The sequence below is a fragment of the Micromys minutus genome (genome assembly GCF_963924665.1).
Source record: "Micromys minutus genome assembly, chromosome: 5".
NCBI classification, from domain to species: Eukaryota; Metazoa; Chordata; class Mammalia; order Rodentia; family Muridae; genus Micromys; species Micromys minutus.
The window spans coordinates 69,138,143-69,157,479 of NC_137974.1; the positions used below are offsets into that span (position 1 = coordinate 69,138,143).

General features: G+C 35.8%; 1 protein-coding gene across 1 annotated transcript in view; it reads right to left on the reverse strand.

Annotated features, from left to right (window-relative positions):
- Window positions 1–19,337, reverse strand: part of ADGRB3 (adhesion G protein-coupled receptor B3) — a gene marked incomplete at both ends in the record, with an annotated part of 694,930 nt that overhangs the window by 316,169 nt on the left and 359,424 nt on the right. The window contains 3 exons of the mRNA XM_080917177.1: window positions 3,490–3,592; window positions 13,827–13,902; window positions 14,760–14,909. Coding sequence (XP_080773303.1) covers window positions 3,490–3,592; window positions 13,827–13,902; window positions 14,760–14,909 — 329 coding nt within the window. The remainder of the gene's footprint in view (window positions 1–3,489; window positions 3,593–13,826; window positions 13,903–14,759; window positions 14,910–19,337) is intronic.

Genomic DNA, 19,337 nt, shown 5'->3' on the forward strand with positions numbered 1-19,337 from the left:
AGAAGGGAAGGTGGGGGGGAGTCTTGGAAGAAGAGAAGGTGAGAAGAAAGCAGGAGAGGCAGGAGGAGGGAACATGGAAGTAGACGTGGATGTTTCTCTCGACGCATCTCTATATGCATATGACTGCTCTGGTTATTTTATAGGAGGCAGAATTGCACAGGATCATTTGACTTATGTAGGTGGGCAAATTATATTAAACCAATTGGATCAGAGGTTTTATTTATTTATTTATTTATTTATTTTGGTATGTTATTTGATGTTTATACTTAATTGAGTTCGGAGCCACAGAGCTGGACTGCGTATGTGCAAGACGTGGCAATAACACCAAGAGAAAGTGAGGGAAAATGACACACTGGGGCGGTCACCAGAGACAGAAGCAGCCCAGGTGGGCCGAGGGGACAGTGCCTGAGTCAAAAGAAGCTGGGATCTGTGAGTACTTAGAGGCGGTATGGAACCGCTAGGAAAAAGATACTCCGCCATGCCAGGTAGCCCTATGGGTATTGGCATTAGCGTGTGATAAAAGGATATCACTTTATATATATATATATTTACCCCAACGTGTTTCCAGGAAGGTTTGATGATAATAATAAACTTCGTCATTTTTAAATAGTTTTTCTAAAGTTATGAGACAGTGCTATGGTTTGAATATGAAATATTCAGTGTCCATCGATGAAACATGTCCATCACAAACTCATTTATCAACACATAGGTAGCTGATGGGGGGTTGTGGAACCTTCAAGAGGAGAGACATAGTAGGAAAAAGTGTGTCAGTGTGCCTCTGAAAGCTATAAATGGCATCCGTTTCTCTCTTGGCTTCCTTCCCACCATGAAGAGAGAATAGCTTTGACTCTAACACAGCTCTTTTTTCTTTTCTTTTTTTAAATCACTTTGTCCTTACAACTTTATTTTAAAAAAACCAGAGATACATATCCAGATTATTAAAAGCATTTTAGCATAAATATATATGAAGATGTTTTTCTCAGTACTCGATTTTATTAAAGGTTTGAGAGTATGCATTGAAATCTTACTATTTACGAAGATCATAAAGTATGTGTAAAAGAAAATGTAACATGGATGTATCTAGAGAATATCATCCTGAGTGAGGTAACCCAGTCACAAAAGAACAGACATAAAATGCAGTCACTGATAATTGGATACTAGCCTCAGAAAGCTCTGAACACCCATGAAACAACTCAAAAGGCCAAAAAGTTTAAGCCTCAGCCCTTCTTAGTAAAAAAAAAAAAAAAAAAAAAAAAAAAAAAAAAAAAAAAAAAAACAAAACAAAACAAAAACAAAAAACAAAAAAAACCCCAATAAGTGTATATGTATAGCACCCTCTCAGAGTGAGGCACACCTAGACCTTAAATCATTAATAACTCAAGAGCTAAGAAGATAGCCTTGTGGCAATTTTTGGTAGTTAAAAATCATTATGCTTAATCTTTACACACCAAAAAAAAAAAAAAAAAAAAAAAAAAACTTTGACTATTTCTAACACCACTCTAAAGGCACATGGGGCTGCATAATTGTGGCCTAACCCCTCTAAAACCAGGATGCAAAAAAATCAATCATTCCTCATTGAAATTGTTATGTGAAGTTCTTGTTCATAGGGATAAGAAAAGTAAACTGGCTTGACAGTTATTCCTTTTCAATTTGGCAGAATCAAATTCTCTAAGGATGTTTACGTAAGAGGCAAGGTGCAAAGTGTACTTCAGTGCTATGTATTCGGCAGCCCTAGAACCCTGCTGCAAATAATGTCACCCAATGTCCTTTAGTGACACAGACATGTTCACAAGGAACCAAAACCACAATAAAAAAACATAAATCTCAGGAAACCTCGAACCCATGAGTAAATACAGTTCTTGCTGAAAAGCATGTGTGTTCTCCCCACCACCCCTGTTCTCCATAAAGAAGGCAACAAGGAAGTAGATGCTGAGAATAAACCATCAGCTTGATCACATGTTGTCAAACCCAGGGAAGATCTAATAGTTTAAATATTAATTACGATGTTGGAAAGTCATTGCAGGAAGATTTGCAGTTTCATTAAACAGTCTCAAAGCCTGCGGCACCTTAGGATAATGCAGTCCACAAGAGAAATGACGATCTCTTTCTCAAAAACTAAGGCTAATTTCTGGAGGAATGAGAAAAAAATACGCAATACTAAAAAAATTACAGAAACTTGTGAGTTTTGTACCCCAAGGGGTGTGGATAAAACTTCTCTTATTCACTAACTACATGAACTTGAGAAAATAATTAAATCACTTTTTTCTTTTTATTTACTTAGACATTTATTCCTTTAATATTTATTGATTTTTGCACAGGAATGCCATCTTCCTGCTGCCCAGAAGGAGCCATGTACTATTTCAGACCTTGTGAGCCACTGTGGAGGTGCTCAGTGAACTGAACTCAGGACCTCAGGAAGTGCAGCCAGTACTTTTAACCACAAAGCTATCTGCCTCTTAGTTTTTTCCCTACTATAAAACTTGGCATCATATAAACATTGCAAGAGGAAGTACGAAAATAAATACATGCAAATATAAGATGTCCCCTTTTAAATACAAGACTGAAAGCAGCATTATAAGGAGGGTCCTGATAGAAACCACATTCCTTGTCCTAATTCCTTTAAGATTTAATTAACTAAATATAAAAGGCGTAGGGGATGACTTTACATTTTACCAGTCCGAATAAGACGCAGTTGCAAGACTCAGCTGCAGTTGGACTGATACAGGGAAGAACTCTTAGCATTCTGGCTTGAGCAACTCAGACTGCTAGAGTACCTGGGGGATTTTAGCCATTCCTTATGCAAAATAATGGGAGGTGTGTTAAGATTGAGAGCAAGAGTATGGGTGCTTCTACACGTCACTTTGTATTTTAAATCAGTTGTAAAAAGTTTTACTTCACATTTATGGGTGCTTTGACCGCACATATGTTTGTATATCATGTGGATTCCTTGTGGCCGAGGTGCCCTTGAACCTTGAGTTATTTATCATCATGGGTGACACTGAAGTGCTGGGAATCTAATCGAAACCCTCTGGGAGATCAGCCGGTGCTTTTACATACCAACATTTCTCTAGTTTTACTAATTTCTGTGGTAAAACATCATACTCTATAAGCCAGTTTCGCCCTTTGGAAGTAATTTTTAAAGATTTGACTGCAAATGAATTTCAAATCCACATTATTTTTCCTATTACATAGTAAAATAAAATTTTGTTTGCATTTTGTTTCTGAGGATGTAACAAGTATTTACTAAACATGAATGGACAGATGAAACAATCAATTTACTAATTATTCTCTTAGATAAATTAAACAGTTTTATCATGAATGAAAGCATAGAATTATATGACTGTCTGAATCTACACATGTTCATAACAAAGTCATTTGTGATTATAGAAAGATGAAATGTATTGTAGTTTCATTGCTTAAAATAATGACTATAAATGTCATTCGAGGGTAAATCTGTAAGAAGTACAATGGGAAGGGTGTGAGACTTACATTCGCCAAGTGAGCTAGCTCTATCTCCAAAAATGAGTCAGTCGTTTTAGGTTCAGGCCTGATTGTGACCACGATGATTTTAGAATTGACGACAGTATAATTTCTGAAACAGAATAATAATGATTAACAACAGAAATCATTGATAAGTCTTTGACTTATGCTGCTCTGTACGTTAAGTAATTCATCCGCAGTAAAAGCATAATGTTCACTGAAAGATACAATTTGCTCTTACGAAGAAGCCTTCTCAGAGTGTAGGAGTTCTGGGAAGAGGTAAAGGCATTTGATCATATTATATGCAGAAGAGAGCAAAGCAACAACAGTACTGGCAACATCCCAAGTCCTTAAGTCCAATTCACTCACAGGAAGGACTAGACCATGAATTGAAACATCAGACAATCTTTGAATGAGTATAATTCATTTATCTCAAGGAAGACTTCAGCATTATTCTCCGGAAGACCAAATTTTTCTTCTTGCCAAGTGTAAGAATGTCCTGGCATTTTTTTTGTCTTCCCCGAAATGCATGATTTAAAGCTGGTATGTGATATAAGATGAAAGCATTCAAAATACTTCAATATGTTCATTATCTGTCAAATGTGTTTCTTCTGCAAGAATTTGCTAGGAGACACTCATTCACAATAACTTTCTATGTAATCATACGCATAATTAGAAAATTATCAAGAAACAACCATATATAACTAAATAAACAGAGTGTATAAATTTTAATCTAAACTAAATGGTATAGGTTATTCACTCTTTATAGATTTAAAAAATTTACTATTTCTAACATTTTGAAGAAATAAGCACATTTCTGCCTCATTGATGTTTGGAAATAATTTGATCCTCTGTTGGGCAGATCCTGTTTTAGATAATTTATATTTATATAAATATCAAGGATGAATTTATACTTTTAAAAACTCACATTTATCTTTCAAGGTAATATTTAAAACCCACCCAACCTAACCATATACTTTAATGCTTCTGTATTCTGTTATGCAAACACTGCCATCCACCAAATCTGATAACATCTCTCTGATCCTCAGCAGTGTGCCTAGGCCGCAATGCAGATGATCCCACCTTTCATGATAAGCACAGATGAGCTATTATTGTAAATGTCACTTTCCTAGCATATTGCAAACAGACTCTTGTGTTTGATTTTACTGTAGGTTTTTAAAAAAATGATAATTGTGTAATTTCACTGGCCAGTTATGTTCTAATTTATCTCTTCACCAATTAGATAACTTTGAACTATTTCTGTTATGTTAGCATTTATCGATATTCACAGGTGAATATTAGAAACAATTGCAATATAAAGTTTTCATATACATATATTTTAATGTCTTGGGTAAATACCTGGGAAATTCTTACTCATATTATAAAAGCATGTTATAACTTTGCAAGTCACTCTGGTGTCTGAAGAGTACATTTCTGGAGTCATAAATTATAATAAGGTAAAACGTCAGATTTTTGTCCTGTCTAATAGAAATTAGGTACAAAGATGGAGCAGAGACTGAAGGAATGGCCAACCACTGGCCCAACTGAAGACCCACCTATGGGCAAGCACCAGTTCCTGAGACAGTTAAAGATACTATGTTATGCTTGCAAACAGAAGCCTAGCAGAATTGTCTTCTGAGAGGCCACACCCAGTACCTGACTGAAACAGACTCAAAAACTCACAGTCAAACACTGGTCAGAGCTCAGGGACTATTATGGAAGTGTTGGTGGAAGGATTGAGGGATGTAAAGGGGATAAGAACTTCACAGGAAGAACAACAGAGTCAACTAATCTAGACTCTTGGGAGATCACAGAGACTGAGCAACCAACCAAAGTGCATATAAGGGCAGGACCAAGGCTACTGACACACACACACACACACACACACACACACACACACACACACACACACATAGAGCAGGTGAGCAACTCCATCTTCATGTGGGTCCCCAACAACTGGACTAGGGGATATGCCTAAAACTGTTGTCTGTCTGTGGAATCTCTACCCTAACTAGGCTGCTATGTTTGGCCTCAGTGGAAGTGAATGCTCACTACTCCTGCAGAGATGTGGTAGCAGGAAATGGGTAGGCTATGGGGTGGTGTGTAGTGGGGAAGCTACCTTCTCAGAGGAGAAGGGGGGGGTTACTTGGGGAGAGGGACTGAGCCAGGGGTACCAGGAGGAGTCCAGCAACTGGAATGTAAAATGAACAAATTAATTAATTAATGGGGAAAAATCATATTTTCTCTATTTCTGGTAACTTTCCTTTCTCCAATGTTATCTGAGGCAGAATTTCAGCACAAGTGAATCCTAAATACTTTGTACAAAATGCTGTTTTAACCCATTTCTCCTACATTTAGTATTGTCAAACAGCAAATTTTTAAATATTCTTGAATGCTCAAGAAGGCACAGAATGTGACAGAAAAATAGTGGGAGAAGAAAACAAAAACAAAACCAGCATTAGCATATTTTGATTTCCTGCAGGGGAAAGTGAATGCAAAAACAGAGAGATGGTGAATTATCATGGTGTTTCATTTAACACACCATTTCAAGACAAAGTGCACTGGAAAGGATTTAAAATGAACTGATAAAGATTAAGAAGCTCCTGATGCCATTTTTCCTCTTTTTGTGGTTAAAAGTTATCATGGGTCACAGTAAGGATTAATGGAAAACTCTGTCTGGAAGAGGATCAGGTGAGTTATCACTTTAGTATGGATTCCAGATGAAAATGTGTTTTTCTACCAGAAATTCACGATGCCTGATTCCCATAGAAAAGTTGCTCATGCCTGGGCATGCAGATGCAAGGTCCATTCTCAGGCTAGCCTGACTGTGGATCAGTTCTTATCTGGCCCCTTTGAGATCAAATACTGGTGGCTGATCAAATTCCCTTATTATTCTTCCGCTTAGGATCTCCCCTCACATTATTAAGAAAACACAAAGCTTGATTATTAGATAGTAGTTTTGTCAATGGGAATCTATTTGCATCTTTTTCATTCTATGAAAATAACAGAACTAGTGACAAACAGTGCTTTGATGAAGTGTGGATATTATAGTTTGTTTGGAATTAATTTGAAAAAAAAAGTGTGTGTGCAAGTTATGTTGATGGGTATCCCTGTCTGGTTTATATGGCTATTCCCTTGCTCTATTCGTCACACAGGAACGTTTATTGAGATATATTAGAGCATCCAGCAGACCTACATGCTTCCTTCCGTAGGATTCTAAACTCAAGGAGGGTAAGGATGATTACTCTGTTTACATCGCCATTACGTCTTGCATGTCTCCATGATCAAAACACATTTGAAGAGTTGGTGGAACAGCCCGCCCAAAAGAAAACAAACTTTTTATTAAGTTGATTTAAACTGTAATGCCAATATCGTAGTAAAATGTCTCACAAAGAAAAAAAAATATGCAGACACACATTGCGCAATGGCTCCTTTTATTTATTTATTTTTACAAAATGTATCTATTGCACACGGTTCACTTTAATTTATTCTGTCAATTCATTATAATTTGCATAAGTGAATAGCTGGCTCCGGATGTGCCACGTCAGGCTTTGTGATTTCCTAATGCTTCCCGGCTGGCTGCACAGTGGTTCACATTGCTAAGAAAGCACATCTTACAGCCAAGTGGATTTCATGACTAAAGTAATAAAGCTCTCTGTCCTTGAGATCTGCACTGGTATTCACCAAAAGGTGAGCCAACTTATCCTTAAAGACAGCAAAAAAAAAAAAAAAAAAAAAAAAAAAAGACTAAATCGCAGTGCAGTTATATACAAAAGACATTTTCAATAATATGATGTGTATAGGTTGAAAATAAAAGAGTGGAAAACATTTAAAAAAATGGTAACCCAAAGAAAGGAGTCTTAGCTATGGTAATGCTATGTCAAGTAGCTACATGGTTGAAAATTATATACTATCACACAAGCAAGGAGAGCATCAAATAAGACAAAAGACTCAACCCACCAGTCATATATGGCAATCATAATCATAAATGCACCTGCTCCCTTGAAGAGATGACACACACATGCAAGACAAATATTGAAATAATTATAAGGCAAAGTAGAGAGTAATGAAAACTCTCACACTCCATTTGAATAGTGGCCAAAAAGAGGAACAAGAATATATGAGAAGCCTGGAGACCAACTGTTCCTAACAGACATAGAACATTCTAGGCAGCTTCAGAAGAACAGAGATTCTCTAATTGTTCATTGAGAATTGTCCATAATAAACCACCCGTGAGGGACTATTACTGGTTATAATAAAATGGAGACAGATTGCAGTCATACCAAAGATAAATGGAGAAACAAGACATTTCTCAAGTATGTAAAAAGCTAATGCAAATTCACAAACCAGCAGAGCAGGATAAAGATGACTCATAAGAGATACTAGAAAATTACTTAAGGTAAATAAAAAGTAAAACACAAATCAAACTTATAAGATGTAGTAAGAATAGTATTAAGAGGTAAATTTAGAATGATAAAATAGAGAAGAAAAATCTCAAATAAAAAACCACATTATAACTCAAGGAACTAAAAATCAAAACAAATGTTGGAATTGGATTGAATATGTATTAGGACATAATGTATTATATATTATATGCATGTACATATTATGCATTAATATAGGAAAATATAACTGAAAAGCTAAAAATCAACAAAACTAGAATATTCTATAACATTAGTATAACTCACAGATCTTAATTGTATATATTTTTAAAAGGTCTCTAAGTGGAAAAATCATAAATCAAGGAGGAATTATTTAATCTGGCCACAGAATAAATGATGTCCACAATTTTTATGAGAAATAGACTCTATACCAACAAATAATAAATCTTAGACAAAATAAATCAATATTTAAATATGTGTACTCTTTAAAGACTAAATCATGGAGAAATCAAAGTTTGCAAAAACCTATACTTTATAAGTCTATATAACTACAATTATATATATATATGTGTTTGTGTATGTGTGTGTGTGTCTGTGTCTGTGTGTGTCTGTGTGTGTCTCTGTGTGTACAGATATATACAAGTATGAAGCTAGTAAGGATATTTGACTAGAAATAATAATATGTAAGCCATACCAACTATAAAATCTCAAGACCACATGGCTGTACTGTTTTAAAACATTAAAAATCAAACAAATACAACCAAAACGTAGCACCAATTCTTAAACTCTGTCATAAAGCTGAAGTAGAAAGAATGTTGCCTCAATGTTTTAATATAGAAAACCTAGAGATCTGTAAAAGCCCAGATGGAGATGGTTAATATTTATGAGGGAAAAATTTGCCATGAACTTTTACCACCAATTTTTAATTTACTGTTATAAAAACAGTTGGAGGGGACAATAAAATAGAAAACACACACAAAGGATAGTCCAGAATAATGTGAAGAAGTACGTTAAATGCCTATTGATATTTGTTGAGATTCCTCTAGTCAGTTTAGAAAACACAATAGGAGACTTGACATTGTCTGGTAACCAAAAAACTTCATGAGGATACAATAAACGCATTTGCTTTTAGGAAAAAGCTGGGAGAAGCTGAGGAAGAGGGTGACCCATAGGAAGACCAGCAGTCTCTAACCTGGACCCCTGGGATCTCTCAGACACTGAGCCACCAACCAAGCAGCTTACACCAGCTGATATGAGGCCCCCCAACACATATACAACAGAGAACTGCCTGGTCTGGCCTTGGTGAGAGAAGAGGCATGTAACCCTGGAGAGACTTGAGGCCCCAGGGAGTAGGAAGGTATGGTGGGGTGTGGGTAGGGAGTGGGGACATTCTCTTGAAGACCTGGAAGGGGGCCCAGGGAGTGGGGGGAGGAATGGGATGAGGAACAGTCGGAGGGAGGACCAGGATGGGGATAATGATTTGACTGTAAAAAACCTTAACTAACCAAATAAATAAAAATTAAATAAATAATTAATTGATAGCTCAACATTTAAGATCACTGGATGCTCTACCAAAAGACCAAGGTTCAATACAGGCACCCACAGGATGACTCACAACCATCTGTAACTCCAGTCTCAAGGTATCCAAAGCTCTCTTCTGCCTTCCACAAGTACATGTACACACATGGTACACAGCCACACATGCAGGCAAAACAGCCATGCACACACACACACTAGAAAAACCAAAAAAAGAGAGTGATTCTTGGAACATAAACTAAGTCGAAATTAGATGAGAGACGGCTTACTTTGTAGTTACAAAACGAAAATTCAAGCTTGGAAGCTGCAGTCTTGGTGGAGGGGGTGATAGACTTGATTTCAAGTTTGATTCTCTAACATACAAATTTAGAATATCAAAAATGATAATGGTTGAGGGCACAAGTTTCATTTTACAAAAGGCTTGGCTCAATGAATCGTAGATCTTAATGTTTAGTGTGATATTACATTGTTTTATTCCATTAGTCATGTCAATTTTATATAAAGGATAATTTTAATATCAACTGTCTCCATGATGGAACACAGAAAGCTTCAGAGTCTCATGAAATGAAAACATTCCTTTGTGCACTGAGAAAGAAGTAGGGTGGGTCATAGTTTAGGACTTGAGACTATGGCACATTCATTCCCAAGGAAGCTCAGGAACTTATCTGAATGCCTGGGGGGAAAAGTTTCCTTCTTTTTTTTTTTTTTTATTGCCACTAAGATTTAGATGATTTCTTTTTCCATTTATGTTCAACCTCTTTTCTCATAGTTAATTGTTAACGAGTTGTGAGAACACTGTAGCTCTTTATTCTGTAGATTTTTTCCCTTTTTTAAATTGGATATGTTTTATTTACTTTTCAAATGTTAACCCCTTTCCCAGTTTCCCCTCCATAAACCCCCATCTCATACTGCTCCCCTCCTCCACCTGCTTCTATGAAGATGTTCCCCCTCCCACCCACCCACTCCCACTTCAATGCCGTGGCATTCCCTTACACTGGGGAAAACAAGCCTTGAGTGGACCAAGGGCTTCTTATATTGATGGCAAACAGTGCCAACCTCTGCTTCAAGTAGCAATTTTTACTGGTCAATTTTATTGATTTTCTTAATTTTTAAAATGTGTGTGTGTGTGTGTGTGTGTGTCTGCACATGGGTTTGAGCATGTAAGTACAATGGCTTTAGAGACTAAAACAAGGCAACAGACTCTCAGATTTTGACAATTGTGAGCCATTGGGCTTCAGTGCTGGGAATCAAGGACCCCAGTCCTTGAGAGAGTCAAATCCTTTCTTCACGGCTATGCCATTTCTCCAGCCCTTTCCTGACACTTTAATACTGTAATGGAATTTAATAAAATAGTATTGAGATACTTTAATAAAGTGGAATTTAATAAAATTTCAGTTAGACTCCTTTTGCTATCTCGCACGTTTATATCAACATTCAAATGCATTAAACACACAATTTCATTTCCCAGTGCTTTACCAGTCTTCATATACCCAGAAGTAAGGTTGGTTCCTTTCATAACCCAGAACCCGTTCAGTTAAATGATTGTTTGCAACAGTCTGTGGAATCTGTGGCTTGGTATATGCTTGGATATACTATTCTTTTTTCTTAGACATATTTTTCTCAAGATAATTTTTTAGAAGTGAAATTACTACATCCAGGAAAATACAGTTCTGTTTCTTGACATTGCCAAATTGGCCTCTAAACCTATAACAGCATGACATGAACTTTCCACTGCAGTTTCTGGGATAGCCAGGAGTCGCTGGTAATGAAGTGGCACCTATGTACAGCTCTGTCAGGTTCTTCAGTTGATCTTGTGGTCTAGGCTAGCTGGCTCAATTTTCAAGTCTCTCTCCTGGTCAGAAAGAATGCAAAAATGAAAATCCTAGGCATTGGTTGTACCAGGCCAGATAGTCCACACCAGGGCTTTCCAAGATTGCCCATGTATTGTCCTCCTCCTTCTGGAACACACAAGGAGACATATGCTTTTTTTTTTTTTTTTTTCTCTTTGATTCTGAGCCCAGGATGGCTTTAAGATCTCAATATTCCTGATTTTAAATGGTAGAATTACAGTGGCTCACCATTACACCTATCCTGTGCTTCCAATTCACTTTACTTCTGGATGATGATAGACACCTAAGTGTCTCCTACAGTTATTGAATAGCTACTCAAAATGCATACCATCTAAACAAGTTAATTTGACCTAATTATACATATTTATGAGAAATAGGAAGTGCTTCAATATTGTCTCTATGTACAATGTCCCAACAGAATAATTGTCATATAGATCATTTTGAAATTCAAGCCTTTGTGGAGAGAAGATTCCAATTCCTTTCTTCCAGGTATTTTTAAATCTGCAATGTTTGTCATTACCTATAGTTAACCAAGTGTGCAGTAATACACAGTAACTGTTCCTCTCTCTGCCTGTGCCTCAAAACTTGTCACATACTTCTAATTTGTACCCAAAGGTTACTAATGTTCTTGGTCTCCATAAAATATGGTTACCTTCAACACTAAAGGACGACGTTTGAAGTTGGAAGCTTTAAGATCAATTCCTTTATTTTACATATGAGGAAACAATAACTTGCCCCAGGCTCTATCTGAATTTATGTGTATCACAAGTGGGTTATGAGGGAGCCTGTCCTTCAGATGGTTCTCTGTTCTGTTTCTTTAATAACTTAACATGAGCCCATTTTTCTCCACTTATCCATCATAAGGAACTGCCTTTGCCACACATTTCAAAAGTAGAAAGATTCTTTTCTCTTTTCTCTTTCTTTTTTCTCCCTTCCTCCCTCCCTCACTTCCTTCCTTAATTCTTGCTTGCAAAAATGTCACATTTCTAAACAAGTTTCCAGTTTTCTAGACTACACGAATTTCTCGAACTTGGAATAATGAGTCTCCCACAGTAAATGTGAGAACAATTAATTATATTATACAGACCATGATTACCATGCAATTTTAGGAAAAAAACAATCTTGTAAAGCACTCTTGGTTTTAGGTTGAATATTTGTTTTGTATTCCAGGTAGACCTCAGCAGCAAAGAAAACAAACATCACCCATGAAGAGGATCTATTTAAAGTTGAGCTGAAGGCAGTTGAAGCAAATTACTGAGTGATTACAGATGTCTGGAAGCTTTTAAGATGTTCAAAAAATTAAAACAAGTCACCTGGTAGTGTCTAGACAAGAATTTTTCAGTGATAAATGTGACAAAATAACTCCCTTTGGATGTAAGAATCCCATTTTACCTGGGCAATTTTTAACCTTGGGAAACCTCTCCTGTCCTTTACAGGCATGAGTTTATTTTATCTGTAGATAGTAAGCCAGTGGAAAGGCTTAGAATAAACGTACCAGTCCCCAAATACTTTCCCAGCAGAACCCAACCCAACAGTAATCTAACCAAATTGAGCAAGTCTCAATGTCATCCAGGGAAGAGTCTTTGCAGTTGGGAGAAATCACCATGCATCAACAGTGACTTATCACTCACATTAATAATGGACACAGAGAATACGTGCAAAGCATCATGGCTAGTGTCTTCTATCTTGTTAGGAGTCCCTTTTGTGCTGGGTTAAACTCTGCTTGTTTTTATTTATTAGACCATTTGTTATGCCTCTGATAAAACACATCATTCACATGCTCTCCTCCCTAATAACATAAGGCTTTATTTACGAGCCTATGCTGGGAGAGCTAAGAGCAAGTATGGTTGTGTTAACCAAAATAAAATTTGGTCTCAGTCCTCCAGAATGAGGTGCTGCCAGGAAGTAAGTCATTCTGAGTAATCAGATCACTATGCAAATAGATGCAAATGATATTCCCCATGCACTTTAATAAAACGGGTGAGACAATAGAACACAGGGATGGATGTTGGTGGAATTATTAATTAAAGTCTTATTTTTTAAATATCTGAGAGGAAAGAAATAGATAGATTTTTCCTCAACATAGTCTCTAATTGAGGAGTACTTTTTTCTAAATGTAGCTGTAATTGAAATTTTATTCTGAAGCAAACTGAGATATTACACAAATAAAGTACAGAACCGTGTTTTCCCATCTACCATAACATTCTAATTTCCTAGAATGCCAGAGAAAAGTATTGTTAAATACAAGGAAATGGAGAAGGCAGATACATTTTACAATGACCCATTCTAAAATGAGGGTGAATTTTTTGGTTTTTTTTTTTTTCCTTTTTAATCTTCAGACAAGTTCTGATTAGGAACACAAGAATATTAGAGCTTTAATCAGACACCAAAATTGTCTTTGGTAGTTATTTTGAAATACATAATATGCTAATAACCTATTCACTAAATTGCTCTGTTCTATTTTATTTAAAAAGCCCTTTATATTGCCAAGGCTAGTTTGACTATTTCATAGAATGAACTATAATCACATTTAAAAGAATTTACAAAGATTACAACAGCTTATTTCTTTGTGACTTACCTCAACGTAGGCAAAATTAAGTCTAGGTTTTTGTATAGGACAGCCCCAAGAACATAAACGGCTGATTCATCTAATTCTAGAAAGAATAAAGTGAAAAGCTATTAGTAAAACCACATAAAATACAACCATACAAAACTCTAATCCATTAATCCCCAGGTAATTTCAGTACTTGCCCATGTAAGGCTGGGTAGCAGAAATTCAGTTGTTCTTAACCCCTAGGGTAAGTTAGCCGCACCACCATAGCTTGGTAGTTAGACAACAGTGTTTGTGATGGTGTTACATAAGGATCAATCTTTCCTCTGAGTAGGCTGAGATTAGAAGTCTCCTCAGGTCCATTGGATGGATTTAAATCCCCAAAGGTGTGGGGGACAAAGAACCATCTACCTTCAGTAGCATTATGTTAAGGATGACCAAGCTGAGAATTAAAAGACCACATTGCCTCTTTTGAAGCTACTAGTAGGAGGTCCTTAACATTAGTAGAATTTAGTTCATTTTCAGATTAAAATCTGGAGACAGATGTTTATTTTAAGGTGAGATAGATGAGCAACAACAACAACAAAAGAAGGTGGGACACAACAAAACTGACTTTGAAATGAAACTACAATCACATTTCAACATCCAATGTTCAAGCGTAAGGCAGCGCACTATATTTAGGGATGAATATGATAAAAGAGAACTATGAGCATCCCAAGGTCAGGTCAATAGCTAATGGCAATATTTTCCTCCACATTAATAAATCCTTTTCTTAAAGAAATCTTTTCAATTAAAAACAAACAAAACAAAACAAGTTGTCTATGGTTACAAAATTCGCTCACAAACACGTCGTAAAGTATTTCAATAGTGTTCGACATACAAAGAATCCTACTTTCTGCTTTACTAAGCAACCTTGTCAGAAACATTTGGTTCACCACTCCTCTTATTTCTCCTTATTACCTTTGGATGACACAGGTGTGAAAATGCTTTTTGGAATCACAACACGGTCTTCTGAATTCCTTGCCCAATCTACCATTCCTTTTCGGCCTTTCATTGGGAAGTTGATGTCCGTTAGAACAGACGCGGCAGGAAGCTTCTGAATGCTAGCCACTATTTGAACAAGGAAAAATCTTGTCAGAGAATCTTGCTTTTGCTTTAAATGTCATTGAAATAAAACTCATCAAATAACAGCTGCCATACAGTCAGATTTCAATTTTAAGGTACATTTACATTTAGTAGAGCCTTAAAACAGATTTACTAGATAGCATTGTTCTTTAAAGCTGGAAATTCCTTTGTTTACCACTGGGTTTCTTAAGCTTTGATTAGGATTCATATAAGGTGGTCAACGGTGATGTGAGTGTCCCGAGGGCAGCGACAGAAATAGCCACATTGTTTGGCCATGCCCCTCTCACCACTGTGACTGCTAGAAGCTCATACTGTGCGTTATGATAGGCTAAAGTGTTTACATATTTATTTTGTCTTCAGAATGGTTTCTTTGCATAATTATCAGAATAGTTGTAGATGGGTCCTGGGAAGTTATGAACAATAAAGGAAGCATGTTTTTGAGAGAATTGCCAGAATCCAAGAAACACAGCACAATACCAATAATGACGCCATAACCACAGACAACTTTATACACAGACTTACTAGATACATTGGTAACAATGTAACCTTAAGACATTTTCCCTAAAATTACAAAAAACATAATAAATAAATAAATAAATTAATTAATTAATTAATTAATGAATAAATAAATAAATAAATAAATAGCTCATATATATCTATACTGGGAACTGATAATTTTAAGTTATTTCTATTTATTTTATGTGTTTGAGTGTTTTGGCTGCCTGTATGTCTGTAGACCATGTGTGTGAAGTCTCTGTGGGATCTCAGAGAGGGTACAGGATCCCCAAGGATTGAAATTATGGATAGTTGTCATATCTAGCCATCTGGCTGTTGATAATTGAACAAATGCCCTGTGGAAGAGCAACAGCAGGAAGTGGAGACTGCTGAGCTATCTCTGGCCCCCTAGAAGTACATATTCTATTCTATATTTAAAGAAACATAAATGATATGGTTTTGAAGGTCTATGAAATAACAGTGTGTCAATTTATATTACGATGACCTGTATATGTAATAGTGTATATAATAATGGTTAAGATGATATTTAGGCACTTCTAAATTATATATATATATATTTTAAATTAAGAAATATGCTTTGTAAAATTTTTCATAGGCTGTGCATGTTCGACAGTAATGCTTCAAGTGGAAAGATAAGGGGAAATGGTAAAAAGCTATCACAATAGAAAGGCCAAAGTAAAAACCATTAGGCTTCTTGTAAGTGGATTTTCCTCTAAAGGAACTTGTAATTTAAAACAAGAGAGGATGAAATTAAGATTTTAACAATATTAGTTGTATAAATATATTACTGCACCCCTGGCTTGGTTTCAAATTAAATTGGTTATGTATTACGGCAGTGCACCAGTGAAATTATACTTTATGAGAGCTCTTTGTGGCTATTATACACATCCATTATCAGCACAGGATGGAATTTCATTTGGCCCGCAATTTGACATATTAAAGCTTAAAAGGATCCACTAACTAAATGTTGAGAGAAAAAAAGGCCTTGGATAAGACATAAATTGGTTACGGATGTTAAATACCATTTTTCTTTTTTTGCATAACGACTGCAATTATTTTAGTTTCTTTTTAATCTTCTTCTTTCCATAAATAACCCCATCCAAATGTGCTCAAGGACACAAAACTGGCTGTGTGCAGAACAGTCAACACGCTGGTGAACATACATCCTTAATTCTCGAGTTACAATGTGCAAAATGCATTCCATGTCTTTGACCCAAACTTCAATTGCCTTGAAATTTAGAGACCATATATTTCACTAGTTTGTTGTAAAAGCTGACTAGATGAAAAGAATTCTGTTGTCTTTACCATATTCTTTTCTGCTACTAAAGAAATTAAACTTGAAGTAAATGTCTGGACCCTGAAATCTAATCATGAGTTTATTTCTATAAACATTGACCAGAAACCAAAAATAAACACAAAATAAATTTTAATGGAGGCTATTTGTATCTGCCAGAGGTCATATTACCCCCAGTAAATGTTAGCTTAATAGCATATTCATGAATATGTAATTTCAATTTTGTGATACTGGCATTCACTTTGCCCCATAAAACTCAGTCTTTCATTAGAGATACATAATTGGTTAATATATAACCAATTGTGAATATATAGAATAGATTGTTAGTGCTTAATCTATGACTAGACAATATAGATTGTACTTGTTAATACAGTATAGAACAAAGGAATATAAAAAGAAGTCAAAGGCACTAATTGGTACCCAAGTCAAGTTCCATTGTCTTCATCATGAAGAATACAAAATACATATTACTTATTCTTAGCAGCCATTACCTATAGTGAGAAATTCAGTTTACACATACATTTCTGAGTGTGTGTTTGTGTAAGGTTCTTATTTTATTTAAATGGTACCCCATCTTTTAATGTATGTATACATCAAAACTGAACTAATTGTTACTTGCAATAAGTCACAATGCTTAACTACTTCTTAAAGCAATATTTTTTCTTAAAATGCAATGAGATTTTTCAATAAAATCTTGTATAATGAAATAATATGATAGTTTAATAGAGTGATGGGGCCTAATATTTAGCTTCTGAATAATCAGTGTGTTTGATATTAATGTGTTCTGAATACTAAAGTGTTTTAAATACAAATTTACCCAAAACCTACTGAGGTCTATAAGACTGACATTTTGGTTCCTCATGAACCATGAGTGGTTATTGAGAAACATAATATAGCATAGCAAAAATAATTCAGTAAAGTTCTTATGTGTGACATTTGGATCAATCCAGTTCCGGACCCATTCCCTTCTTCACTGAGTTAACTGTTCATATCTCTTATATAAATTGGGAACTAGTTAATCTTTCAGAAAATGGGATAGGCTACTAAGCAGGTAAGATTCAAAAACTGAATTCCTTATATAACAACTTAGTAACTATGTGAGGTTTACTGATAAAGACAAAATTAAAGCATACATGTATAGTTACATTGCATCTCTATAGTAATTGGTTAATTAAATGCAGCCACAGAAGCACATAGAAGGTAGAAAAGCTTTTCTTAAAAAAATATCCCTTTACAGATTATGGTTCTTAGATGAAAGATGATGGGATTTCGTGTCTCCAGATAAATAGGGACATCTTCAAAGATCTAAGAGTTGCCCTGAATTGAGTGTACTGTGTTTTCACTTAAACCTAGATTTGATTTCTTTTGCAGTAAAACAAGTGATTCATCGTGGTAAACTTTGGAGTGAAGCCACCAGACTGGGTTTGTCATCCTGCCTGTTATTTGCCAAGCTCCAAAATGATCATGGTCCAATGTATACTAGTTTTCCTGTTTATAACTGTTTATAGGATTTCATCTATTCTTTCCAGACTTTATGTATGCTTACAGCATACCTGAATCATACTCACCTCCTCTCCCTTCTTCCAAGTCTTCCCAGCATCCGTCAATACATCTCTCTCCACCGAAACCTGGCATCTACTTTCTCATTATCCTTCTTTCTAAGAATTTTGTCTAGCAGAAACTGGGAGGAATTTCTGTAGCTGAGTTTAAAGCATAAAGTCTGAGCTTTCCTTTTTCCCCTTCTTTCATGATCCTTTTCCTTAATCATAGCAAAACTTACTCCACAGGGAGATCATAAGGTCTTTACCCTATACCATTGTGGAAGTTAAGGAGAATGAATGAAGACTGTTACTCATCACTGTAGTGAGGTTGTTCAAAATACAAACTTGATGCGTTAGATTTCGAATATCATCTGAATTCTAGACATAAATGAACGGCACAAGCAAAGAAAGACTGAGAGCAAACAGATATGGATGAAGGTAACAAAGATGAACGAAGTAGCCAAACTAAAGCTAGTAAAAACTATATAGCCAGGTATAAGCCTGTTTTATTTATCCTTAAATGCCATTTATTTTTTTACCCTGGATTCAGGTACTGGCTGTTTCTCTGCTTATAGTTTGTGTAAGTTTTAGAATTCCCTATCTATTTCAAAAACTTCAGTTTGAGAATAATTTTCAGTTCCTGGAGATGTATTTGTATTCATAGCATACAATAGGCTCTGGGTCTAGTTACTAGTAACATATAAACTGGGTATCATGGCAGTTCTTTATAAATCTAGCGTTAGGTAGGTGGACACACTTGGATCAGAAATTCAAAATCCTCCTGAACTACCACATATCAAGTCAGAGACTAACCTGGGGAACATGCGATCTTGTCTGAAGAAAACCAGTACAAAGTCCAAGAATAACAACAACCGAAATAAAAAAGCAAAAGCTGTAATAAATAGAAAGAGAAATTCCTCATGCATCCAGCAAGGTTTGTGGCTGAGAAAATGACTGCCTCCCATGTGTCATCTTCTGTAACAGGGTCCTACCACTAACTCCCTTGCTGGGCTATGAGAGAACTACTTGAACATCCAGCAATAAGTCACAGTCTAGTGAGAT